The sequence below is a fragment of the Motacilla alba genome, chromosome 3 (assembly GCF_015832195.1).
Source record: "Motacilla alba alba isolate MOTALB_02 chromosome 3, Motacilla_alba_V1.0_pri, whole genome shotgun sequence".
NCBI classification, from domain to species: domain Eukaryota; kingdom Metazoa; phylum Chordata; class Aves; order Passeriformes; family Motacillidae; genus Motacilla; species Motacilla alba.
Window position 1 is genome coordinate 31,524,000 of NC_052018.1, and position 27,377 is coordinate 31,551,376.

The 27,377-nt window shown below is 40.0% G+C and overlaps 1 protein-coding gene across 6 annotated transcripts in view; it reads right to left on the bottom strand.

Annotated features, from left to right (window-relative positions):
- Positions 1-23,812, bottom strand: part of COL12A1 (collagen type XII alpha 1 chain) — a 100,463-nt gene extending 76,651 nt beyond the window's left edge. For 2 of the 6 annotated variants that reach the window (XM_038130681.1, XM_038130684.1), the window contains exons 1-13: positions 22,977-23,420; positions 20,316-20,423; positions 11,933-12,049; positions 11,112-11,255; positions 10,175-10,231; positions 9,220-9,483; positions 8,942-9,106; positions 8,312-8,485; positions 7,235-7,525; positions 6,409-7,011; positions 4,741-5,013; positions 2,202-2,474; positions 1,014-1,286 (exon numbers count right to left, since the gene is read on the bottom strand). In XM_038130681.1, the coding sequence (XP_037986609.1) occupies positions 1,014-1,286; positions 2,202-2,474; positions 4,741-5,013; positions 6,409-7,011; positions 7,235-7,525; positions 8,312-8,485; positions 8,942-9,106; positions 9,220-9,483; positions 10,175-10,231; positions 11,112-11,255; positions 11,933-12,049; positions 20,316-20,388 (2,707 nt within the window). In that variant the 5' untranslated portion in view covers positions 20,389-20,423; positions 22,977-23,420. The other 4 variants (XM_038130682.1, XM_038130683.1, XM_038130680.1 and 1 more) reach the window with 3 other exon arrangements.
- Positions 23,813-27,377: the final 3,565 nt, after the last annotated feature.

The following is a 27,377-nucleotide window of genomic DNA, read 5'->3' on the forward strand; positions in this document are numbered from 1 at the left end:
CCATGCTGCAAACAGCAGTGTTCAAGAGCCTACATTTTAGTAGGAAGAATCCAGCACATTGGTGAATCATTGAAAGTGATTTTTTAAATTGTTTTATTTTATATTTTCCTATTTAAGATACATGTTCTGAATTTTTTCATAACCTATGTAATAAATAAAAAGTTGAACTGGTGGAGAAACTGAGAATCAAGTATATTCCTACTGTCACTTGACTAGCATCAAGAGACAAGCCTTAATTCCACACAATTCATCCATAAGATGTTTTCAAGTGTGGTGCCTACACAGCTGCTGTGCCAGATTTCAGCAGTGCATCCCTGGCCAGCACAGAGCTGAGTCACACTTCCTTTCAAGGCCTTCAAGGAAGCTTTCCCTGTCCTCTGACAATTTACAGATCACATTGAGAATGCCTCACAGAGAATTACTCTGGGAAATTATCTGCTCAATGTCAGAGAAAGAACAGCGTTTCCTCTTATAAGAAAGCCTTTGGGTCTGACTTATGCTTTTGCCAGCATTCTGTTTATGGTTAGCTTCAGATTCTTTGCTAGAAGCAGGATTTGACTCTGTATGCCTAAGACTATGTGTTGTTTCTCTGATGCAAAAATGGCCCCAGAACATCTTTCAAACTCAGTACTGTGGAAATGCTGCAAATTTTCAAATGGATGAGATACTTTAACCCCATTAATTAATCCTGTTACATTAAGAAGAATATGCCACTAAAACAGCTTGGAAGATAACAGTTATAAGACAAAATATTTAATGGAGGCTGGTGTGGAAGTACAGTCAGTTGTGGTTGGTGCTTCTGGCAATAGCTTTTTCAAGAGACACAGAGTCCCCTCCAAAACTAGTGATTTAACCCACTTTTTTCTCTAAAGACAGAAGGTTTGGAAATTCCAAGTAAAGTAGGAGAGTGTCTATGTCTATTTTTCATTTAGAAAACTTGGGAAGACACTTTAAGACACAATAAACATCGATCTGATAATAAATAAATAAGAACAGAAACAACAAATAATTACCTTCAAGTGTTTCTCCCTCTCCAGAAAGGGCATCTCCTGCTCCAGAGGCATACAAGGCAGACACGGTCAGTGCATACCTAGTGGCTTGGTCCAAGCCTTTCAGCACTTTAGAGGTAGTGTCACCTTTCACAGTCACTTCCTTAGTTTCACCTCCTGCGACTGGAGTGTATGTTATAAAGTACTGCTGCACTTTGCCAGGAGCAGCACTCCAAGACAGCTTCATTGTTGATGTTGTAGCATCAGAAACTCTCAAATTCCTTGGATTTCCTCGGACTGCACATGTTAAAAGATGTTGAAAAAAAGTTTAAGCAAGCCTAATTTCTTGGTTTATTTTTAGGTTAACACTACATAGGATTTTATGCTAAAAAATAATTCTCTAATAGGCTGGACCAACACTGTTACAGTGTACCTTTACTGTAATCAGGACTGTACGTTCCCATCCCCACCCTCCTTAGGCAAAAATGCACAATAAGGTCCACAACTTTTTTTTTCCTGTTAAAGCAGGCTCAATCCTGGAGCACTTATACAGACTAGCACCTCTAGATATGCTCAGATTCAACAAAGATCCATGTTGAAGTCACTGTCTTCAGAATCAAGTCGAAGATGACAAATGAAATGTGAAATTAACGTGTTTTGGTTTCCTAAAGAGATCTTTTTGATGATGACTTTCACGGGTCAGTGAAACTTCAACAATGATCAGGACCGTCATACTTTTGGTATTCTCTGGATTTTGTTTAATAAGGCATGATATATGTTAAAGGATCATGCATTCTCACATACATTAAATCTACAGTGATAACTTGAGAATATTAAATGTTCCATTAATTTATTGCTAAACATTCAGCACAAAGTGCAAACAGAGTCTGAATTTATATAAGGTATATAGTTTATATCATTGACAACATGAAGAATCATGGAGACAATTAATTAAACATACAAGTAGATTCTTTGCCCACGTTACCTTGCCATTTCAGGTTCAAAATACTATATCTTGAAATGAAATATTGCAATTTTGATAAATTCTATTGTTTTATGTTATCTCTCAGTTAGGCTCGATCAATGTTATGACTCTCTGTTCATCTAGGATAATACATATGGACTATATGGCTTATTCTCCTTTCAGTATTAATATGTCAACATGCAGTGAGTATTTCTCACTGTTTTATGTTCACAGCATTGATCATGTACCTTCATCAGTTTTTGCATATCCATTCAATGAATTCCCAGGCCCAGACTGATACTCAGGAACAACAGACACTTCATATCTTGTATCTTGGATCAAATTCTGCAGAGTAGTTGACCTATCATTTGCTGAGACAGTCACTTGTCTCCTTTCTCCTCCAGTAAGTGGTCTATAAACAAGCCTGTACCGTAGGACGTTTCCTGGAGCTGGAGTCCAGCCAACTACAAAGCTATCAGTAGTTTCATCTGTAATCCTTAAGTTTCGAGGAGCACCTTTAACTACAAAAAATATACACATGTAAGTTGTAAATATTAGACTTTAATGAAGAAGTATCTGAAGCAAAACCACGTCAACCATTCTGTTAGTTAATCCAGTTTACCAAAACTGCTTGTGTTGCCCTCCCATTGCTTTAGGGTACACACACCTCTAGTAATTTCTGAAAATGTAAGGTCATAGTGGCATTCAGCAGTGGAATGAAGTTGTCTCCAAAAGTACATTCATCCCAGTTTATACAACTGCTTCTGAAACTTAACATAGTCTGACTGTGTTTAGTGGTAACAGTAGAATTGAACTGTGTAAGGGACATTTGGACATAGTGAGGAAACTTCTTAACACAACAAATGGCTTAAGTTTCCTTGCTGCAGCCCTTTGCTTCTGCACTCCTTCCATTTACAGGTGGAAAATGGCAGTTGTCAGATACACCTGACTACACACTCAGCTATCCTATCTGCAAGAACAAACAAGGAACAAAGAGCAAAAAAAACCCCACCAAACCAATTCTATTTCTTTGAATATTTCAAACAAAAAAAAATATTCATTGAAATATGAGTTGTATCTAATGTTTAAAAATGGTTTCTTAATTTAGTCTCTAACTCAGAGAAATGGCTTGTTATCCTAGAAACTAAAGAAAAAAAATGTGGTGATCCTTTAACCTAGCCTGGTCCTTGACAAAAGATACAGCAGTTCAGATGAGCTCAGTGGGCAGAGCAAAAAAGACTTGACTCTTCCAACAGAAATAAAGATCTACTGTACTGCACACTGCCGAGCAGTACGTAGCATTGTCACTTAATGAAAAAAAGTTCTGTTTTTTTGTTGTTTGCTATCTATATTCTGTAAGTATTGTTCTTCAAAGTTAAGAGTGGAGTAGTTAATAATCCCAGTTTGAAAAAGAAACTTGTTTTCTATTAATCAGAAACACAATACTCCACCTCAAATCCTTTAAAAGCCTGAAACCAAAGTTAATTGCCAAGAAAGCCATCTGGCTCAAACTGTTAGCTAGATCTGCATGGAGAGCTGCTGATGTTTACACGTGGCTGTAGAAGAACTCTGTCTTCTGAGACATGCTGGGACATCATCAGATCACAATGTTAATAATTATTTAAGGTAGTATCAGTTACAAATGGGAAGACAGATTATTTTTATTAAATCTTTTCCTTCTCCTGTCCCTTATACACACAAGCTACACGTTCTATCAGCCAAGAGTTTGTCTGTTTTCCTAAAATTATGTGTGGCCAAAATATTCTGACTGGTACAGTCATGGAAATGTGCACGCTGATAGTGAAACCTGTATCTTCCAAACTTAACATCCAAACTAAGCAATTTTATAAGTGTTTATTTCTATCAATCTTAAGAGGAAAGAGCAATTAACAAATCTTCAAGCTGTTTCTTTTGCTCCCTTGGAACCATTTATGTCACCAAAGGTCACAAATGACAGCATGGAATAATGAAAAGAGTAGATCAATATTTTTAAAAGCATGATTTAGAGTAGTCTGAGTGTTCAAGTACTGGAACAGAAAATCAAATCTACTGTCATGCTGCTATTTTCAATCAGGAGAAATGCATCATGGCAACTCTATCAAGAAAAAGTAAAGCTACCATGCTTAAATTTACAGCCACTGATCACATAAAACACATACTGACATCAATGGAAGTTTTGAATCAGTTATTGGATCAGAATAATGAATTTCTGATTAAAAAAAAAAAAGCAGTTAACCAAAACTGAAGGTCTTTCAAGCCTATTATACATAGAACAAGATTTCTATTAGTGTTATATTAGATGTAGACATAGCAAATTGTATAGGCACACATTTGTCTTTAAATGTATTGAAGTCAGCATGCATTCCTGCATCAGTCTCATAATTATTAAACAGAGGAGAATAGAATTGAATAGTTCCATTTGAAAGGAACTACAATGCTCATCTAGTCCAACTTGAGTCTATATGGACAATAATTTATGCCACAGAATTTAACATTAAGAGTACACTACTTAATTTGAAAGCAGGCCACTGCAAAGGAACAGAGCAGAGGAACACATCCAACCTCAGAAAAATTAAAGTCCAATCTTAGCAACTTAATGCTTGCATATTATTGGAATTTTAAATCTTTACTGAATGCATTGAGATACAATAATGTTTATTCTCATCCTGTATGGCAGTACAGCTTCTCAGCCTTAGTTGACTGTTCCTCATTTCCCCATTCTCCAGATAAGCAAATTCTTATTTGAACATATGACTCCCTTGTGTCTGAGAATAATGGGAATCCTACCTTCTAAGGTGGTTTCCTCTCCATCCAAGGGAGGGCCATCACCATCTTCATATTCAGAAATCACACTGACTGCATAAGTAGTTTCAGGTAGTAAGTTGGTGAGAACTGAGCTAGTACTGGAAGCTGGTACAGAAACAATGAATTCATCTCCACCGACTGCTACTTTATATTTAATGAGATAGGACAAAACCTCAGATCCAGCTGGAGACCAGCTCACTTTGAAACTCTCTGATGTTATGTCAGAAAAGACCATGTTCTTTGCAGGTACATAAGCTGTATGGAAATAAAAATGTGCATATGAGGCATACTTGCCAGAATATTTTAAACATAAAATTTCTACCATAAATAATTAAATGATCCTCAATAATTTGATTTATTCTAATTGAACAGATTTTTTTTTTTTTGCATGTGCACAAGATTTGTTTTCTACACTTGCTTATATCTATCAAATTTCAAGAAGATCATATCTGGGCTGCCTAAAATCATTCACACTAAGTAGAAGCACCAACTCAGTAATTTCTAGATCAGATGAAAACAGTCCATCTAAAAAAATATATATTTATGAAAACTAAATTTAGAATCCGATTATCAAGTTGGATTCCTTATTTCATATGTCCGATGAACAGCAATAACATTATGTCCTCAATGGAAATAAAAATTGCTGGTTTTTTTTTTTTTTTCCGGATCTAGATTAAAAATAAGACAAAATAAAAATCAGTATTTTTTCAGGAATGAAGTCAAAGCAGGAACAAGGAATTTGACACAAGGCACAAACACAAATCTGACATCCTGGGCTTGTTTTGCTTGGCCTAGTCAGCCTGTCAGTAGGGATCTTAAAATTGTTCAAGCTCTCCAAAACAAAGGCTGCTTTGCTAGTTTGTTCCTCAAAGCTATCCTGAAACAAAAGGTTTCATTTTAAAGAGAATTGGGCTTTCAACAATGGAGACTTTTCAATGTTAGTGTCCTACTAAGCCCAGGTAGGGGAACTGTGGGTGCAACTAATCACAAGTAACTTTATCTGACCAAAGTTGGCAATTTAGAAAACTTTTGAATGTTAAATATTATCCATGCTGGCCTAATTTGGATGCACGTGAAGACTTTCATGCGCTACTTCACTTCAGTCTTTACAGTTAGATTGCAATCACTATCACCTAGCATCTGCTGTGTCAAGTTGTCTTCTCTAAGCTCATTTCAGAGGGCCATTAATTTTACCCAAAAACTTAATGAATTTGCCCTCTAGAGTTGTTGGCCTTACTTCATTGCACTTGAACATGTAAAAGACAAGCTTAGACTTGCCACCTAATTTTGTAGAGCTAAAAAAAGAATGCTCTGGTAACTGTTTCACTCAAGACATTGAGTGCAAAGCAGAGCATATCCACTAAGGTCATTCCAATAGACACACATTTTATTAGCTTTTTAGATACCTAGCAGGGGTGGGGGAAAAAATTTCTCCAATATTTTTTTAATTTCCATTTATCCATTAATTTCACCTGTTGCTTTTAATATATTTGAAAATGAGAAACAAATCCCCGGTTATTAAAATTATCATTTGTATATGGACAATTTCATCAAAATAAATTCTTAAGGTAACTATAAGCACAAAACATTGGTTCAGATCCTCTTTTCATTGCATTTTCTACATTCCTCTAAGTAATAGTAGTTGCTTACATTTTCTCCTTATAGCAGCCAGCTCCTGCTCAATTCGTAGGCAGACAGACTGTGTAAGTTCAAATGATATTCTTTGAAAAGCATCAAAATCTTCCACTGTGTAAACATGGGTGTCCGCAGGAGGTGATGCGATAGCTTCCAACTCTGTACGCACTGCGTCCTTCACGCCAACTGCAAATATTTCTACATCTGCCTCCCTCAGCTTAATTGCAGGTTCTTTAAAAGCATCTGATGATTTTCCATCAGTGATAAGAATCATTACTCTCGGCACGTTTGGTCTTGATCCTTTGCTGGTAACAAATACTTTCTCCCTCACGTATGTCATTGCTTTGCCTGTGTTGGTAGATCCACCTCTGTAGGGGAAGGTGTTAATAGCCTGAATTATGTCTTCCACTCTGTTGTATCTGTTCAAAGAAAACTCCATATGGGGATCTCTGCTGTACTGGACAAGACTTATCTGTACTTTTCGAGGTGATATCTCAAAGCTTTTAACTAACACTTCCAAAAAGGCTCTTACTTTTACAAAATTGGCAATACCAATGCTGTAGGAACCATCCACTAAAAACACAACATCAGCTTTTACATCCACACCACGTGAGCATTCTGCAAAGAAAAAGAATAACCACTGTAAATGGATTTTCAATAACCACATAGCATTACAATCGCATCTGTACTTCGTGTATCACACACAACTGCTTATAAACAAAGTCAACCATGCTAAGCAAAGCTGTGTCTCAAAAATAATAAAGGTATGATATTAAAACAAGCATCAGAGGTTTTGTCAATGAAGAGCTACAATTTGAAAATAAGGTGGCTCCAAACTCACCCACTTGAACTTTTACTTGCTGTGTTTTTTCCATTATCGTTATTGGCTCACTGGGGGTCAGTCCTTTCATTGCATAAACATTAATTTGATACTCTGTGTCTGGAGAGAGATCTTTAACATTCAGAGCAGTTGTCTGAGGACCCACACTCAGTACATGTTGTTTTCCCCCAGCTATCATTGGAATGAACTGCAGACGATAGCCAGTTATTTGGCTTGTGGATGGATCCCAAGTGATTCTAACAGACTTTGAGGAGATCTGAGTTGCCACCAGATTTGAAGGAGGCTCCACCACTGAAAGAAATCAAAAGCAAATCCAAAATATTAGTTACAATTATAAACATTTTTTTTAACAGTTTTTATTTCTGGAATAGGTTTAGTTATCTTTGCTTGATCTTTACTAAAAACCACTTTTGGGTTTTTTAATCATAAATAGACAGAAATTAATTACAGGACAGTCCAAATGAGACATCAGTGAGAGGGCAAAAATATGAACAATGCATTTGCGGTCCCCCAAGCATAGCATAAGTTCCAGGAGAAGTGCTGCCTAGCTCTAAAACTGCTTCAACCATAAGTGAAGGAACCACTCACAGGAGCATGGTAGAAAGTATGAACAAATGCAGACTTGACCAAAATACTACAAAATCAGAGTCATCTCTATTGCCATTTTTGTCAAAGAATAACTAGTTATTAAAACCTTACAGAGCGAGAAAGCTTCATGTCTTTGTTTTCTCAGTTTTCTCCAGTTTTCATGCTTTGGTTCCCAATCCATTACATATTTTGACCCTTCACCAAGCAATTTTTTTCCCTTTAAGACATTTTTCCACAGAAGCAATGCCTGTGTCCAAACTGCACATCACTGTGTTGCCTTTGAAACTATGGAATAATGGAGCTATTCCAAATCTGCTACATCACATGTTCTATTATCCTACGTTTAAAGACACAAAACTGAAACCAGTTTTCCACACTTGCTAAGTGAGGCAACGGATGAAATTCTAGAAACAAAGCAAAGGAAGTAGGGATAGCCTCCTCAATATACATTGGGATAAACTGAAGCTACATTTTTATAAAGTATCTCACCTTCTTCCCCACTAACCAGTTCACCTAGTTGTTCATCAACACCGGAGCACACTTGCAAGATAATTTCATTCTGTATATCCACAATTCCATCAAAATTAGCCACATTGAACACATGCTTCAGTGATGGCTGAGATGCAATTAGCTTGAGTTCCTTTGCATCGGCTGCTTTGATACCTAGAAATTGTAATAGACAGGGCTATGGTTAAGTAGCCATAAAATATAGACACCTATTACATACTTGTGAAGTATTAAAACATCCTGGGGTAAAGCTGAGTTTAAATTAGTTCTGCCTTCTGTCATGATCAATAATCAAACTACAATATAATGATTAATGATATGAGGTGGCAGACTCAATTTTTAACCAGGGAAAATAATGTGGTGTAAGTGAGAATGAGGCCAAGGTTGAAACTATGCTAGTCAGTCATACTAATCTCCATGCGGGAGCTACATAATTACCATCAAATTAACACAACTGGCGTGTTCCATTCTGGGGGGCACAAATGACCCATTTCAAGGCACATACATGAAAAGAGGGGCATAATGAAATTCTTCAACCACACTGTCTGCAAAACTTTTAAATTAACTTTTTATGAAAGTTAATCTCTCAATCATTAGAAAAACTCAACATACCCAAGGAAAAAACTTCAACTCCTATGTTGCGAAGCTCTCTTGCAGGAATTTCTACATCATCTTGAGCTTTTCCATCAGTAATGACAATGGCTACTTTGGGAAAGCCTTTTCTTGCTCCAGCAGACTCAGTGAAGGTGTTTTGAACAAGGTAATCAATAGCCTCACCTAAAACCAACACCACAAGTTATGTCCTTTTAGACTTGTATGAACTAGGATTTAAAGCAAATACGAACTATGACATGAAATGCTGAATAAACATGTATGTGGGAAATCTGTACCTGTCATTGTGTTGCCACCTTTGTAAGGTATCCTTTTAATTGCATCAATAAGATCACTTCTTCTGAAATACTGATTTAAATTGAACTCGGTTCTTGTGTCTGAACTATACTGAACAACTCCAACTCTGGTCTTTTCTTCCCCAATGTCAAAAGCTGATACAAGGGCAACCATGAAGTCCAGAATATATCCAAAGTTATTTCTTCCTACACTCCATGAACCATCTACCAGGAAAACTAAATCTGTCATTGCACTTATGGAGCATCCTAGAACACAACAGGGAAAAAAGGAAAACCAACTCCATTAGCAAATTAGCAATTGCTTTCTTACAAATCAGTGAGAAATGTCTAATGGAAACTTAGTAGGTAAAGGCCAAAGCAAATACATATTTAAAAGATTGAACTTATCTGGGATACTTTGCTTAGGGAAACATTACTCACATAAGTGAGCACCCATATGAGTTTTCTAACAGCAATTATCAAAAGAGAACTGCTTTGAGACATCTTTCATGTTGATCCACAAGATGTGTTATGCCACAACAGATGAAAACACCCATACAAAACTTTTTGCAATGATTTGATGCTACAGAAAAATTTTATTTTGTTACCATTTGTGCCTCACATCTTTATTTGCCCATTGTAGCTGCATAGGTTCTTCTGCAAAGCCTTTTATCCATAGCACAACACCTTTAGTTGATAGGACCAAGACACTCATGGACTTGCTCAGGTTAGCTGCATGAAATCCCTCGTTTCAGTACCAAGTTTCAGTACCAACTTTGCACCTTAACTTTTCAATGCAGCTTATCTTTCTATCACAAGTCCCTTCACAAGTTTTTTTAACTCTGCACAACTTTACAAGTTAACTTCTTGGTAGGTAGCACAGAAGCACAGTTTAACTTTGCAAGCTAGGCTTCAGATAAGACAAATGTCAGATAAGTTGAAAAGCAAAGCACCTTACTTTGTAATTGAGCCTCGACCTTCTTTTCCTCTGGTACCCCTGGGCCACCTGTCTGAACTACACAAAGCACAACATAGACAGAATGAATGGGGGAAACAGGGTTAAATTTTTAAACATCAGAGAACAGCACACAAGGAATTAGAGACATGCATCTAACAAGCCTCAGAACATGAAAACATAAATGCAAGTTCTGAATATACCACCTGTATTTACAGATTTGACAACATAGTATTCAGCATGACACAAAATACAGAAAATGTAAATATCTAAGAATCTTCTGTATTTGTACATCTTGTAGAGTCATTTCCTGAAAATTACCTGCAACAGGCCTGGGAGAAATACCAGCATTACCCCTCTCTGACACCTAGGAGAATTGATAATTTTCCCATGGTTCTTTGTGAAGCCCGAGACATGATACAAAATGTCTCATAGAAAAGAGTCTGCTGTGCATTTTTATTTAATTAAAATTATGTTATGCTTTTTAATTATTAATATAAATTATTAAAGCTTAAATTCCATATTTTAGTATGCATTTAGGTATATTGTGTCACACTCTATTATTATATGATGAATATATTTTGCTTTCTCATACAGGATGCCAGTTCAATTCATTTGTTACTGAGGTCAACGGTTGTCTTCCCCTTGAATTCAGCAGATGCAATTTATTGGAAGGAGGTATAGCTCAAAAAACATAGCGGCTTCCTGCCAAGAATTCTATAGAGGTTGGCAGACACTCTATCCATGTTAGTATCCTTTGATCTCTTGCAAATTTTCTCTGCTTCTACTAGGACTAATAGAAAAAGGCTGTTCAGACAGCTCCATCAAAGGAGAGTTTAGGTATGTGGCAATTTTGTTTGAGAACTGGATTGAAGCCAAGTTTTGTGAATGACCGCTCAGTTATCTTAATTGACTTTCTAATTGTACTGCAGCAACTTACTTGTCAGCTGGCCAAAAACAGGCAGACTCTCCTCTCTGTCATCATATGAAGCTATTGATACAATATACTCTACATCAGGTATAAGATCTGATATGACAGTTTGCGTAGTGCTAGGTGAAAGAGTAAATTCTTTAGTAGGTCCATCTGCAATAAATAAATAAAACACTCAATGCAGCCTTAAAATACAATAATATTGATAAGCTGATTGTAAAGCAAAATGCAACAGGCAATAATCTATCTCAAACCCAGTAGTAATTTTAGAATGATACACCTTCTGTTTTCATGAAGTATAAATATTGAAACATGAAATTTTACGCTAATGTGATTTTTTTTAATAGTGAAAAAAATTGCCAAAGTGTTTAATAAATTCCAGGAAATTTGAAACTTGAAATGCACATACAAAACGTTCTATCATCTAACAAATCATGTTCTGTTCTCATTCAATATCATTTTACACTGATTATTTCTTAAAGTGAAATAGAATAATGGCTGTCTTACACAGCATAATACAATTCTTGAACTTTAAGGTGAAAGCACAGAAGAGGAGCAGAGTGATGATTCTACCTCCTTTTTGTTCCCTACAAAGCAAAGACATCCAAAACCTGTTACTTGCAGTCCCAAAATGGTAAACACTAAGGCAAGAAAAACTCTAACTTGGAAGAATAACTGTTTTTCTATGTATGCGTTTGCTGCTACCCAGGCTTGATCACTAACTTACAAAAGATTTTAGTGGCTACTCTCATACCTAAGTTAGATATAGGAAAAAATAAACTCAGCATTTCAAAACACGAAATCATGTTTAAAAATTTGACAGAACTCACCATTTGTTGGAACCACAGTTATTCTGTAACCCACTATTGCATCTGGTGGCCTTTTCCATGACATTTGAACATTATGTTCATCTATAATTGTAAAATTCAAGTCTGATGGTGGGTTAACTGCAAAAGATTTATACCAGGTAGATGTTTAAAATCTTGAACAAGTTTTGGCAAATGAATAAATAAAACAATGTTGAGCAAAGCTTACTAAAATTGTCTTTGCATAAATTTGTTTCCAACAAATATAAAGATATATTGTTGGAAAAAGAGTAAAATAAAAGCTGACAAAATATGACAAAACATCAAAGAGTATATGCATTACAGAGGACAGCACAGAACATATGTTTCTTGAGTTGCCAAGACATTCAAGAATGGCCAGCAAAATCAAGCACAATAGAAAACACATTTGGATACATGTACAATGAGTTCACAGATAATCACCACATATGCAAACATTTCACATAACAATTAAAGGAAATTTTTTTTACATGCTGGGTGCAATCCGTACAAGCATGCCAAATCACAACCTGCTTACAATATCATGAGATCATTTAGGATGTGGAGAACACAGTACTCTTCATAAATAAACATCAAAGAATTGATCAGCTTTTTTTAATATTGTCTCTGCATATGATATTTCCTCTCAATTTTACTGAATCTAGAAACTTGGCAGAGAAAATAAACTATTTAAAGAATACAGGAAAATACTGGGCATTTAATATTCAGTAAAACAATTTCTGTTAGGGTCTAGATAGGAATATACATGCAAAATGTATATCAGCAATAATGATACACTGATGTATCATTTTATTACAAAATATGGAGAACTCCACCCCTTTGTTCCTAGAAGCCACTAAAGTGGCTTCTTTGCATATAGCAACAAACAATTTAGGAACTAAGGGAATAATAAATGGCATTAGTAGTGGTTGCAATTTGCCAAAATATTCGAGCTGATGCAAAGTTCTCAAAAATAAAATTCTACCTGTTTACACCAGATTTCTGTACAATTTCAAAGGTGTAAACTATTGTTTTCATGTTCCCTTTGCAGCAGGTGTACCCATACTAATAGCGGCATTTTAACATAAAATGCCAGTATGGTTCCAAACAACAAAATGGTTAATTATGAAAAGACAACATCAAAATATACTTAAGGACATTTATTTTACAGAATTTATAGAAAACGGCAAAGAGGGCACCAGTGAACTGAACAAATGACTGCAAATAAAACTTGTAGGAGCTGATGACAGAAGTAACTGAACAGTACAGAAAGAAATAGTTTATATATGCTAATTTGCAGCATCATGCATATGTAAATGAAATGTTGATTATTGGTTTTTTAGCTTCCCACAATGGACAAAGCCTCCATGTACAAGGTTCATTACACAAAGACATTTAATAAATATTTTATAATGATATTCTCTTTTTTAAAATGTCATGCTTATTCATGCAGTATTTTACTGACTCACTGTCAGTGCATGGTAGGTGTATTATATATTATTGTTTAAATAGGTCTACAAAGTAAGATTAGATCCAGCCATACTTTCCTTAACTACTAGTGAGAGAGTTTTGCAGGCATTTTTAAAAGACAGATCTTCTGTTTCATAGAAGATCTCCATCATATGTCATATTTCATATCAGATTTGAATATCATTTTAAAAGCAGATAAAGTAGTAAATGCTAGAATGTTTAATTATGTAAAGACACTGTCCAATTACAAAAAGTAAAACTGAGCTAAAAATATATGACATTTTTTTCCTTTTAATTTTCTGTAATTTCTGACCATAGGATAATATGGCTTTATAATACTGATACAATAGATAACACTAGTATTGAAGTAAGTGTTATTTTTCCTGTTGTCCATACACAGGCAGTGAGATTAGACCATTAACCTGCATGCACAGTTTTATTCATCATTCAGTTTATGAGTATCACAATGCTAGAAATGGCAGGGTAGTTACTTAGTATCAAAATCATGCAACATGTGTTAATAATAAAATACATTTAGATGATAAGAATATCATTATAAAATATTGTTTCAGTAGCAATGGCTCAGGACAAATTTAATGCAAAGGCAGAGACAACTGACCTGAGCATGCTTTTTAAAAAAATTCAGTACATGGAAAAAGTAGCACCACCAACCTTGCAAGTAAATTGGCATGTTGCAGCAGAGACTTTAGGCTTTAACTGCTGAAGGACAGCAGCAGCCCAGCTTGTTGATATCCAAATGACCGGATTCCAGATAAACTGAAAAAGCTGACTGTGAGGAAAAGTCTTTAGCATTTTAAAGGATGTTTTTCCATTTTATGAAAATTCAGATGCGGGTCTTGGCAGTTAACAAGAGAACATTGACACATGAGTGATGTATCCATTCATCCAGGTGATGATAAACAATGGCATTGCAGGGGAATTTGAAAGTCCCCTTGTCCACCTCATGGTCAAGACAAGACTGGCCACCCTGTGTCATTCCTGAAATGTTTTCCTCAGATCATTCTTAAAGACCTCCACTATTTTCAAGACTGACAGCTTCCCAGCGAAATTACTACACAACCTCACTGCCTTTATCATCATAGTTATTTCTGATACCGAATCCCCACCTTCATTGCTGTACTTTAAATCCATTCATTCTCAGCCTATGGCTGGCTTATCAAACTCAAGCACTGAATACTTCTCCCATAGAAATCCAAAAAGGAATCTTTCTTGAGTGAAAAAAAAAAAAGCTGTTTAGATCCAATGTCATCAAAATGTCTTCCAGATGGCCTGTGAGCTTTTGATACTCAAATAGAATCTCCAAAACATCCATGGACCTTCACAGGGGTCAGATTTCACCCAAGTGAAACCAGCTGTGGGGTGAAGACCAAACCATGGTCATATGACTGAGAGTAGTAAGCTGATCTGCAGTACAGAAAAATGTTTAGATGATAAAAACCTTATTGTGATAATAAAACAGGGCAACTATTACTCCATCTCATTAAAATTCTTCTTCCAGAAGGGAATTCACCAGTGGAAAAATAATACATTTTCAAAACTGAATCAAACCAGAGTCTAGGAAAAAAATGCCCCTTGTTGTAGTAGGAGTTTGCCCCTTTACAGGGATAAACCTTAAAACTTCACTCAACAAAATCTTATGTGTGAGTGCAGCTTAACTCCAGCAAGCAGTCTTGGTGTCAGGCTACTTGCAGCAGTGAAGTTGCACCTATTCTCAGTGTAGTGACACTGCTGATCCTGTGTCCATCAACATCCATGCCAAACCTCGGACTGACGTGTCAAGGTGCAGCAGGATCATGAGCACAACGTGTCATGGTGTTGCAGTACTACCTTCATACAGTGAACCAACTGTTGATGCACAGAAATGCATGGCTCCCCTACAGGTTTCCAGAGTAGCAAAAACATATCCTGCTGTATAACAATCATGTTTCCACAGCTTTAATTTTTACCACCCTTAGAATTTGTTATGATAATTTCCTTAACTGGATCTTCTATATTATGCACCACAAAAGAAAAACAAAAGAAAAAAATCAGACATAATGTACTTAAAACATTGCCAGTTTTCGTGTTATATACACATGTAATAAGGTTATAATTTTTGAAACAACAAAAAAAAAAAGAGGGCAAAGCATCTTTCTCATGCTATGCAGATCTTATATGTCTTATATTAGCTTGTATTACTTTACAGAAAATATAAAAATTTTATAGCTTTTTGCAGATAATCCAATGTGACTGCTAGAGGATCCCAATGAATATCTTAACAAGACAGAAATAAAATGTAACTGGAATATCAAGTAATTTATATCTAGAACCAGATTTAGAAGTTATATAAGATGGAAGTAGCTGCCATCCACAATCTCTGTGTGAAACATATTTTGTGATTCCATCACTGGAAAAGACACACTATAATTAGCATGTAAAATAATGTGTTAGCCCATGTTAAAATAACATTCAATCTACAGAAGCTGAAGGGTAAGCTCAGCCTTACCATCCCAGTCATAAGGCCTGCTGAGGCTGGAAGGTGCCAGAACTCTTCATTTACTATTTTTTTTCAGAAATTGCATGAATTTGGTACAACTAACTAGATCATGACCCCAGTTGAGCTCCTCTGAAGCCTGCATTGTCAATGAGACTGGAATGACCTACAGCTTAGAAATGTAGTTAAGAGCAACTTCTAAAAAAGGCAGCTTCTCAGACTTGTTAGATATTCATTGCCAATCCCAACAAAGAAACATTGCCATCTGTATCTTTGCATGTTTTAATTTTATATATGTTTATGAAACTTCTTCAAAATAGAAGATGCACAGCTCATAAATGTACTTTAAAAAATTTATTTAAAACTATATAATTATACAAATAAAGACATACATATTTCAGCCTAACCCATATATATACACACATTGTATGTATGAATATTTTCCAAATTTTACACCTGTGTGAATATATATGTGTATATACACTTACACATGCATGTATATTTTGCTTCTAATTAGCATCAGGGAAAAGTATAGTCATGCTCATGTATATAAAAATTTCAATTTCACATGTCAATCTACACGGCTCTCTATTTAGGAACTTTGAAATCATCCGCTTCTTTCTCAAAAGATATTGCCATCAAAAAATAATAAAATAATGGTTCTACCAAACAGTTTCAAAACTTTAAAAGTTTCAGCTATCCCAGATCACCTCTGAATCATTCAGTCAATGAAAATTAATGCACTCAATACAGTTTTATTACAAGCCAAAAATTCTAATCCTTTGCAACTACTATGCTGCAATTATTTGTCACTTACTATACTGGTGTACTGGTAACAGATTTTTCACCAAACCTTTTTATGTGCAACACAAAGGTTCCACACCTGGATCAGTGATGCCCTCCTTCCCTACCTCCAGCCTAGAAAACAGAATTTTCTAGGTCTGAACCAATTCCTGAAAAACTGAAAAGTCAGCACCTTCAGAAGCTCAGGCAGGCTACACAAAACCAATTATTTCCTCATTTCTTTCATGTGCCTTTGAAAAATCCCTCTGTATTAAGAAACACCATATGCTACAGAAGCCACGACAACATCACAGCAGTAACTGGAGGTTATAATTAATAGATTCTTGACATGCCAATGTACTTAACTGTGACTAGGATAAGAGCCCTTGGCTCTTTGTGATCACAGATGAAAAAAATACTGTAACAGAAAGAAATTCTGACATGTGGACAGACATGGAATGCACTGGAGTATTGCTGTGCTGGACTAAAAAGGCACAAAACAACTTTAAGTATAAACAACTTTATGTTTAAGTATAAAATATAGGATCATACACAAGGGGTTTAAGCTGGAAAAGAGGTATCAGAAGGATTGCAAAATAAAACTAGAAGAAATTCACTGTTAAAGAAAAAAGCAAAAATGCTGAGAATGAAAACAGATTTGCTTCCTTGACCACCGTAAACAAACAACTTCCCCAGTGAAAGGGCATGACTTCATTTAGACTATATGTGGGCTTTCCCCCCTCTACTCCTACTGTGACTGCCCAGCTAGAAACTCCTGTTCTGCTCTACCTCTATCAAAAAGCTCTAATGCCATTACTGCAGCTCACTTACTGCTCATTGCCAAGAGCAGCAGAGCACAGCCCTCACAAAGGACTTCAGAGCAGCTGTGATGCTGATGAAGAACCAGTTTCATACTGAAAAGTTCAGGAATCTATGGACAGCAGCACCAGATAAACACCAGATCTCCTCCCTGGGGAGCCCGAAAAATGAAAGCTGAAGGAGGGCAGAAAATAAAACTAAGCTTTTTCTTTCCTCTGCTCTCACCCTATCTTTCTACATCATATAAAGAATTTTCATCACATTAAATGGCCCTCTCCCTTATACTCCTCTCACTTTTTCATTCCATCAAGTGTCTACCCACACCTTTGGGAAAGAAATTTTAAAATGCATGTCCTGTGAATGGTACATGGAGAGTCAAAAAGAACGAAGAAAAGAGACACAGGACTGAATGACTGATGGGGGAGGATAGCTTTGCCACAAAGTGATCTGAAATTTGGAAGAAGTTCACAGGAGAAAGTCAGTTCAGCAGACAGGATCTAAGTTGCAATGACACCAAAACAAAGTAAATAAATAAGTAAGGAAATAGCTTGCTAAAGTAAATAAGATGCAATTTACAAAATTATGCAAACTTGCAGCAAAACAAAACAAAATTAAAAGAGTGCAGAAGAATTATCAGTGTAGTGCAAACAAAAACCCCAGTGTAAAAATCTCTACAAAAGCAGTTCCCACCACAGCAAGTTCTAAGGCACTTCTAGTTTTGAACTTTCATTTTCAGCACCACTATTTCTCACTCCATTTTCAGCACCACAATTTTTCACCCCATACCTCCCTGCTCTTTCTTCAAAACTTTGGAGCTAGGAAAATTTTCTCATAGAAACATGATCACTGTAAATTAAGTTATTTTATTTATCAAACATTTCTGAGTGCAAAGTAATGTAAGTTCTGTCCAAGAGCCCTCTACAACTCTCAAGATCAGGTTTTATCCACTCTTTTGCTTGGCAATAGTGCATCCTCCAACATCTAATCAAGGTCATCCAGCTATGTGTCAAGATTTGCTGTTATAACTCTGCTGCTCCAAATACATTTTTGTAGCTTGCTTTAACAGTACTGAAGCTGTGGCTGGTCTAGTCTACACTATAGCTAAATAAAACACCTTTGCTTATGTTCCGAAATAACATACTCCATACACGTAAATCACAGTGCAGGACAACAGCAATATTAGTCCAGCTCTAAGTGAGCTCCCTTTTAAGATGGGGAAGAATGCACAAACACATCCACTCCCTTCCTCCATCAAAAATGTACACTTTCTCTGCTTTCTCTGGCACAGCAGTCCAGCGTGTCAAATGCAACTCTGAAATGACTTCAAATGACCTTTTTCGGTTCCTTTGCCAACAGCAACACAGCACGAGAGGAAGGCAGTGGACTGATTCTCTGCTAGGGTAACCAGATGTTGCACTACTGGCAAAAATGCCATCTTTTTCCAGAAAGCCGGTGCACTTTACATCTGCATGCCCCAAGCGAGCACTATTGCGACTGCTTAGGGGGCAAACACCGCAGAGGCCTCTCTGACACCCCATGCTTTTAGAAGAGATCAGCCAAGGTGACCAGGTCCAGACAAGCGTGGCAAGCCATGATCAGGAAATTTGTTTCAGTTCAAGACAGAAAGAGAAGGAAGGCAAAAAAAAAAGAATTATCAGTTGCTGGCTTCTGTTTTCTTCCAGTAAATCCAGGGAAGTTCACACCTACAATGGAGTCAGGTCCCAGAGGTCAGATCAAGTCATTTCAGTTCAGGATATTCAGCCTTTTTATTTCCCCTGGAAGCCACTGCTAGCAGAAATGCCATGACTATGACCAAAAAACCAAGCAGCTCACACTGAGGGCACAGGACACCATTGCTGTTAATCCACTGGTGAGCAAATGCCAGGCCAGGCCATGTTGAGCCACTCTGTGCCAAGTGTGGCAGTGAAGATGGGTCTCCTCAGGTCTTCAGCCAGAGGCAGGATACTGCCCAGGGCTGACAGGGGCCTCAGCCTCCAGAGAGACTGTGCTGAGGGCTGAGGAGGAGAAGGAGGAGAAGCAAAAGGAAAGCCTTTTTGGAGGTGACAGTACCACATGCATGCCAGAGCCTTGGAGCCCCGGCTGACACAGCACGGCCTGGCCCAGCCTTCCCTTCAGCGGTGCCCATGACGCATGTCACAGCACTGGCAGCACCTCCCCAGGCGTGTTCCCCGGGTCAGACCCACCACAGAAGCTGACGTGTCCCTGAGGGAGGCCACCCCGAGGCTCAGCCGGGGGTCGCCCCGCCGAGCAGGGGAGGCCGATGCACCGGCAGGCCGGGGGGCAGGGGTGAGGCGTCCGGCCGGACAAAACACACACAGGCGCAAGGAGCCAGACTCTGTTGGAGCATTTTATTTCAAGGTTGCGGGTTGTTGAGTAGTAGGTTTTCCGTTTCCTCTCTCAACATTACTAAAAGAGGCCAGAGGCCAGCCCTTCTTGGTCCATCCCGGGGGCAGAGCCATGTCCCCGGCCACGCCGGGCTGCCCGCCAGTGGCAAAGGGCTCCTCGGGGCGCTGCGCCCGGGTGGCCACAGCAGCTGGCCCACGTCCTGTCTGTGGGGTGGTGTGGACAGCACACCAGAGGGACAGAGAGAGGGAGCTACGGTCCGGCTCACTAGCCGGGAGAAACAGAACACAGAAGGAGCTGGGCAAGGAAGGAGAGGCGTTTCTCTGAAGGAGAGAAAGAAAGAAGGTGAAGTATTCACACTCAAAAACAGAGAGGGAGAGAGCCAGTAGCTCAAGGCTGATGGGGAGGTTTGCTGGTCAGCAGGGCACGGGGGCAAGAGGGCAGGGAGGAGAAGGTTACCTTCAGCCTCGATGGAGGAGAGGAGGGTGGCTGCACACAGAGCAGCGACTGCCGAGCACAGCGCTGTCTTCATTTCTGCCCTTTCAGATCACAACAACATGAATGAATCTGCAATGATGGGGAAGGGAGGAAGGGGGAGAAACGAGAAGGAAATGATACATGTGGATTAAAGGATTGTGTGGGTGTATTCATGAAACATAAAAAAGACAAACCGTGGATTTCACTTTGTTCCCTTATCCCCAGCCCCCACCCATGGGACCAGGTTGAAACCTCTAGACTTGAAAGCTGTCCAAGACGACGAAAGATCTGTATGACTAACTGGAGAGTCTCGTCTCGCAATAATGTGCCTTTTGTTGCTGAACCCTTTCCAATCACAGTAAGCACATGAAGCTTTAACCTAGTTAGGGTTAATTTGATCAGGGAAGCGCAGTGAAGATCTGTGCCTCCGCACAGGCAGGAGCCAGAAGGGAGCTCCATGACTTCATCGCTGAATGTGATGATAGCTAATTCAGAGGTCATTCCTGCTTTGGATCAACTAAATGTCTCTTTCAGCTGGGGATTTTAATCGGCTCCTTTTTCATAACTGTTGAACCACTTAGTTAGCTTTGTTTTACTGGTCTCAAGGCAGTTTGGAAACTGTAATAAAACTTTTTTGAGGGGTTCTGCCTACAATTGCACTATTCTTCATTTCTTGAAAGTCTGAAATAGGTTATACAGAAGTGTGTGTAACACACATCTGAAATTTGACACGTCTGTCTAGCCATGATGTTTCAACATCTGATAATTCATTTACATGTCCTGAGAGAAAATATATTTAAAATACACTATATAAAGCTGACAGGCATAAGAGTCTCACAACCACTGAAGATTGTCCAGCAAAAGAAGTGGGATTAGGCCAAGTTAGTGGCTCTTAATTGCAAACAGCCATACCTTCATAACTATATGCTCTAGTTCATGTAAAATTACTGCCAATTACTCCAGCAAAACTTCCAAATTATTTCCTTGTCTAAGTCTAATACGAACCTACACATGCATGTCAGTGTTTTTACAGTTTCAGATTTTCTATCTCAAGAAATAGGAGAGTGGCAATTTGTAAGAATAAAGTCATACATGCATCATATATCATAATTAGGCTGGGGGAAAGAGAATTCCAAAAGCAATTAGGCAAAAGATTTTATCAGGAATGTTCCAAGAGCAAAACAAAAGAAGAAAACATAAATCATTAGCCCACAGAAACAACTGAAAGGGAAAACAATATTCTTCTACCATCTAAAGTACTACCCAGCAAGGCACATTTGGTGGAAAGACTCTATGAAGATCCAGGAATTTCCCAATTACTGACTCTGAGCTTAATAGGCTTCATTTGAGCAGCTGTATATACTTGCCTTAGCCAAATGCCTTAACTGCACATGAAAACACCAAAAGCTCAACGAAAATCTAAGCAAAGATTTCAGTCTAATGGCAGTTCCAGTGGCTAAACAGAAGAGTAATATTGACCATAATGACACTAACACAAGAAAGGCCAAGGTTAGTATTAAAATGCTCTGAAAGCTCCAAAATCGTATCACTGCTCTGCGTGGGAAACAGCTGCCCCTGGGCAGATCTACAGCATCCTGCAGTGAGTTTAAGGATCGTCTACATTCAACGTTAAAGGACATTTTGTCCTGATAATCTCGTGTGAGCTTTGACTGCCATCTTTTGATCGTTTTGAAAAGCAACAGAAATTAATCATCTCACAAAGGCATCTAGGAATTCTCCACTGCTGCAGGTCTGCCATTCCTGATACACGTTTTTATTTCATGAAATACACCACTTCAGCCAAAACATTCATTTGCTAACCTAAAAACACTGTTTCCTTTTCGCGAATTTAGGTGTGTGAAAGAAACCCTGGAGATGGCAGAGGACACCTCCTGGCTCAGCAGGGACACAGCAGACTGCGTGTCAGCACTAAAGGTGGCATTGATCTTTAGAGACCACTTAGAAAAAGTCAACCCGGAGCCTTCACAGTTCTAGTCCCATCTCAGGCTAATTCAACCTACAAAAGCTTAGCCAAAGCATTTCTAAACCACACAATGCACGACATTTAACACTTTCAAGAAAAAAACTAAACGGAAAAAGAAAAAAAAACGCAGGAAAAGCCCACGACCTATCAAAGATATAAAAAACTGGAAGCAGGATAAAGCATCACCGGCAGCTGCACACGCAAGGGAGGGAAGCGAGAGCTCCTGCCAAAGCCGCAGCGGTAGCGTGCCTGCAGGCGCCCTGGGTGCTGACAGCAGGCTCCGCCTGGAGCCTCTGGCCGCCCTGAGCCTCCGTCTCCGGGACACGACCGCCCCTGCCCGCCTTTCTGCCCGGGCACCCGTCCGCCAGCAGCGCTCGGGGCCGGCATCCCGTCGGGCTTCCCCGTGCCTTTCCCCGGGCCGGCAGCCAGCAGCCCCGGGGCGCTCTGCCCTGAACCTCTCCGCCCGCCCGGCCGCACGCCTGCAGCCGGCTCTGACATGCCCAACGCGCGCACACACGCTCCTTCCTAATCCCGCGTCAGCTTCCAGCCCAAGGTGCATTGGAAGGGGCTGCGTGCGTGGTGCGGGCGGACAGAGCGGGACACGGGGGTCGGCGGCGGGACGGGCAGGGGACTCCGCTCCTGCGCGGGCACACACAGACCTTCCGAGGTGGCCGCAGGGTGCCGGGGTCGGTGACGGGACAGCTCCGGCGACGACTCCGGTGGTGCCCGCAGCGGCGGGAGCCGCAGCCGTCGGACCTGGATAAAGGGAGGAGGATGAAGGATGAAGCTCCGGGGGCACCTTGTGGAGGGAGCAGCAAGTAGCAGCAGCGGCGAATGAGGAGCAACAGCAGCGGCAACAGTGAGCGCAGAGGAGGCGTCTCGATTACTGTAGCTCCCGTTGCGAGGGGTCTGTCTGGGAAGACTTGCCTTCTCCAAGTGGGAAGAGCCTCTTCTCAATCTGCTACTTAATAGAGGGCTGTTCCCAACTCTCAATTTACCCTCGTAAGCGGTTACGAAACTTCAGGGAAGGTGGACTGCTGCCACCGGGTGATATATGCGCTGCTGTGCTCCAGCAAGGAAGGGGATCCACTTCTGGAAACTGGCGCATACCTCCGCGCATTCCTGCGGCATGAGACGGGAGCCGCGGCGGCAGCGCGCCCGGAGGCAGGGGCCCGGCCCGCCGCCCCCTCTCTCCCTCCCCTAGGCTTCCCAAACGGGGAGGACACGGGAGGGCAGTGGAAAAACTGAGTCTCCGGGCAGGCTCCGACGGACGGCGGCGCGGAGGGTGTCCCCGGGCGGGGGGTTCCACGCAGTCCGCGCCGCCCCCGCCGAGGAACCGAGGCTGGGCTGATCCCCGGCACAGTCTTGCAAAGGAGTGCGGGCACTCCCGGGAGCCTTGAGGGCAAAGGCGATAATAATCATTGTGACACGGTTCAGGTGTGTCTAGCCTCAACGCTATGCAGCCATACATATATTAAACCTCCATTAAATACACACTCCCTCCGACAGCTCTCCGCCTGCGGCGGGCGGGTAGGATTCCCCGGGCTGAGGGACGGGGCGTACGGCGGCCCTGACCCTCCCTCGGACCCCGCGGAAAATCTGAGCCCGTAGCCCATGTCTGAAATTCTGTGCCTTCAAGAACTTCACCTTCCAAAATCGGATAATCCGCTGGGGGAAAGGCTCCGCGAGGGTCTCCCATCACTCGCTCTCGGGAGCCTCCCCGGGTCACCCGAGGTGTCCCGGCCTCTGCAGCACGCCGTGCCAGAGAGTGACACGGCGAAATAGCCGGGCCCTTCTCTGCCCGAGGGCCCAGACAAAGCATCCCAGGGGCCCCGCGCCAGCAGCGGGGCTGCTCCCACACCCGTGGGGAACGGCATCCCGGGTAACGCTCGCGGTCCTCTGGGACCCCTTCGGGCTAAAATACGGGATGTCACCGTCCCCTCGGAGCGGGTGCGCAAACTCGGGACCCGGAACAGAGATAAGCGAGGAGCAGGGGTAAACAGGGAGGGGGAAAGGCTGCGGTTTCTCCCAGCCGCAGCCCCGCTCGTCCCGGAGCCCCAGCGCCGCGGCCCCGCCGCACCGCGGCCATCCGTGGTGCCGGAGCGCCCCCCGGTGGCGGCGCCGGGCAGGAGCGGCGACCGACAGACCGACCGTCCTTCTGTCCGTCTGCCGAGGCTGCCGCTGGGCCCCGGGGCCAGCGCTGTGGGGACCGGATGGAAAACAGGGCCGAGAAGGGCGGAGAGAGGGAGAGATGGGGCCATGCCTCAGCGCAGAGCTTGGGACCCCCGCTGGGAGTGGCCGGGGAGATTCCGGGCCTCGCTGGGTCTCTTTCCGTGCACGACGTGACTGGCGGAGTCATCGGGGGCTCCAGCCGGGGTGGCAGTGACCGATAGCGGAGATTAATATTTTATCAGAGGACTGCTCCTGGGCACTTTTACGCAGGACCTGTCGGCAGGAGGACAATGTTGCTTCATTTCTGCAACAGACCTGTCATCTACACAAGAACCCAAATGCTGAGAAGCAAGTGATAACCAGAAGACATGTGCTGACATTTCCAGACACTTTGGAAGCGAGTCAGCTCCTCTCTGGGACACGGCACAGTTTCAGCTGTCTGGTATTGATAGAATGCACTTTCCAAAAGCAACATCTCCTCTGCTGATAAAACTCTTGACCTATTAAACCCCCTTGCCCAGCTGTTGAGTTGGATTTTCTCTTTTGGCATCATTTTGGCATGGGGAACTGGATTTCTTCCTATCCAGGACTGATATGGGAAAAGCAATATTTCTTTGAATAGAAATAACACATTTTAAAAACTTTGAAAAGAAATAACACATTTTAAAATTTTTTGTTCTCTGAATGAACACACCAAAAATATGAGTATAAATGTGGTGTGGAAAATAGGTTTTAAAAAGGGATATCAGGCATTACAATGAAATATCCTTCCACAGGAAGTGAATTAATGCAAATGATGTATTTTTATCACTTGTGCACTACAACGGGATTTTTTACAATATACTGTGGATTTTTTTCATCATAGGATAACCAAGTTTTTTGTTAATAGTTAAAAGCAATTAGTGCAGAAAATAAGGCTGGAAGAAAATATACATTATTCTATGTAAAAGTTAAAGCACTCCAAAATATTGTTTTTAAATGTTTAAATAATTTGGTGTATTGCTACAAGTGGATTTACATTAGTGGAGACTTTGAAAGCAAGGAGTCTCTCAGGTCTGTATCTCCCCTTCCTCTTAGCTGACCAACATTGCTTAATTTCTTTGTATAAAATAAGATTCACAGCTGGCAAGAGCGAACAATTAATTGACTCCAAGGGCAGCAGGATTTTGTTCTTATCCTTAACTCCTTATTCTAACTCTTCTAACCATGATTCTCCTAAGATCATTTATGTGCAAAATACACCAACAAATTGCATTTAGTGTGCTTCCATATATCACAGTAATTAAATGGGTTGTTTTCAATCAGCACTGTTGCTATGTACATTCATAGTCTGAGTACATAGTTTGTGATGCAGAAGGCATTTCTGAAATGCATAAACATTTACGAACACTCTCCTGTCTGCTTGTTTCTTACACAAGTGTTAAACATATTAAGACCATTGCACTCCAACCCCACAATTTTCTTTGCTATCTATTCTGTACACACTGAACAGTGGCCGATTTAAATACAAAAGCCAACATTTAAATTCATATTTATACTTTTGATAATATTTTCCATTTCTGGTGTAGGTGTGTAATAGTAATGTTGCAGGTAACCAGGAATTTCTTAGAAATTTTGAAATAGTTTTGGATCTAGAGTAATTCAGGAAACTTTGTCTTTCTGACGCCTCTTTTTTTTTTTTTTTTGTTACCTCAAACTGCATTGCCAGGGCAGAATAAAACAGTATATTCTGCATTTCAGCACTGTAAACCTTAAATATCATTTCCATGTGTTTGTCACACTAGATTTGGCCTCTGTGTTGTCCTGACAGTTAATTGCATCTGCTTTACATATGAATATGGTAAATGTGTTATTCATATGTATATTTGCACTTGACTATATGTTTTGCACAGAGGTGGAAAAAAAAAAAGTGTCAGCTCTTTGAACATCAAACAACATATAGATTAAGCATTAAGTATTGTTGTACAAGCAAAATTGTGCTGCTGCCAGGGACTTGCAGTCAGTACAGTACATCTGCCCAGGAAGAACTTCGTTGGTCAGTCTATCACTGCATCTATCACTGGAGTACGTCTAAATTAAACACTGTCTTAGTACAATCATTTAAGAGGCTCATTTATTCCTGAGGCTTGTTTATTCCTGACTGCAGAATGGACAGCCTTTCCAGTATATTTTCTATTCCCTATTAAATCAGTCATAAGACTAATATTGCACAGGACTACACTCATAAAATGCAGATATTGAAATATCTGCACTCATGAAATGCAGAAGGACAAAACACATTAAACTGCTTCCACTAGGCTCTTCCTTATATGAGAGATTTCCAGTCAATGGCAGGAGAAAAGCTCAGTCTGGTGTTTGTTTATTTGGATAAGTTCATTTCTGAGCTGGAATTCAGAGAGCAGAATTAGTCTGACCTCTCATAATGAGGACTGGCTTCTTATATTAGTAGTGTTCAGAGAGGATTTGTTCTATCTGAAATTTGCTCATTCAGTGGAACAACTACAGAAGCAGCATCCCTGGAAAGTGTGACAGCCATGAAATAAATATCTGCCTTACCAGGTATGTTTCCTTAGCAACTATTTATTTCTCTAATTTGTGGAATTGTTTTTTCCCATCATGTAATGTTTTGAAAGTTAATTATTGTGGCTCCAGATGATAAGTAGAACTGGAAAAGCAAATAAATCTTTCAAAAGCAGAGTTATAAATAGAAAGAATCTGGTGTTTAGTGGAGTTTGTGAGTCTGAGAAAGTCCAGTTAATTTGTAGACAGTCATTTTAAAAAAAATGTATAGTTCTTTAATACTAAAATTGGGAAAAAAAATGCAACAATCTATATATAGTCCTATATATATGCACAAACACACTTTATATTGTAACATTTCTAAATAA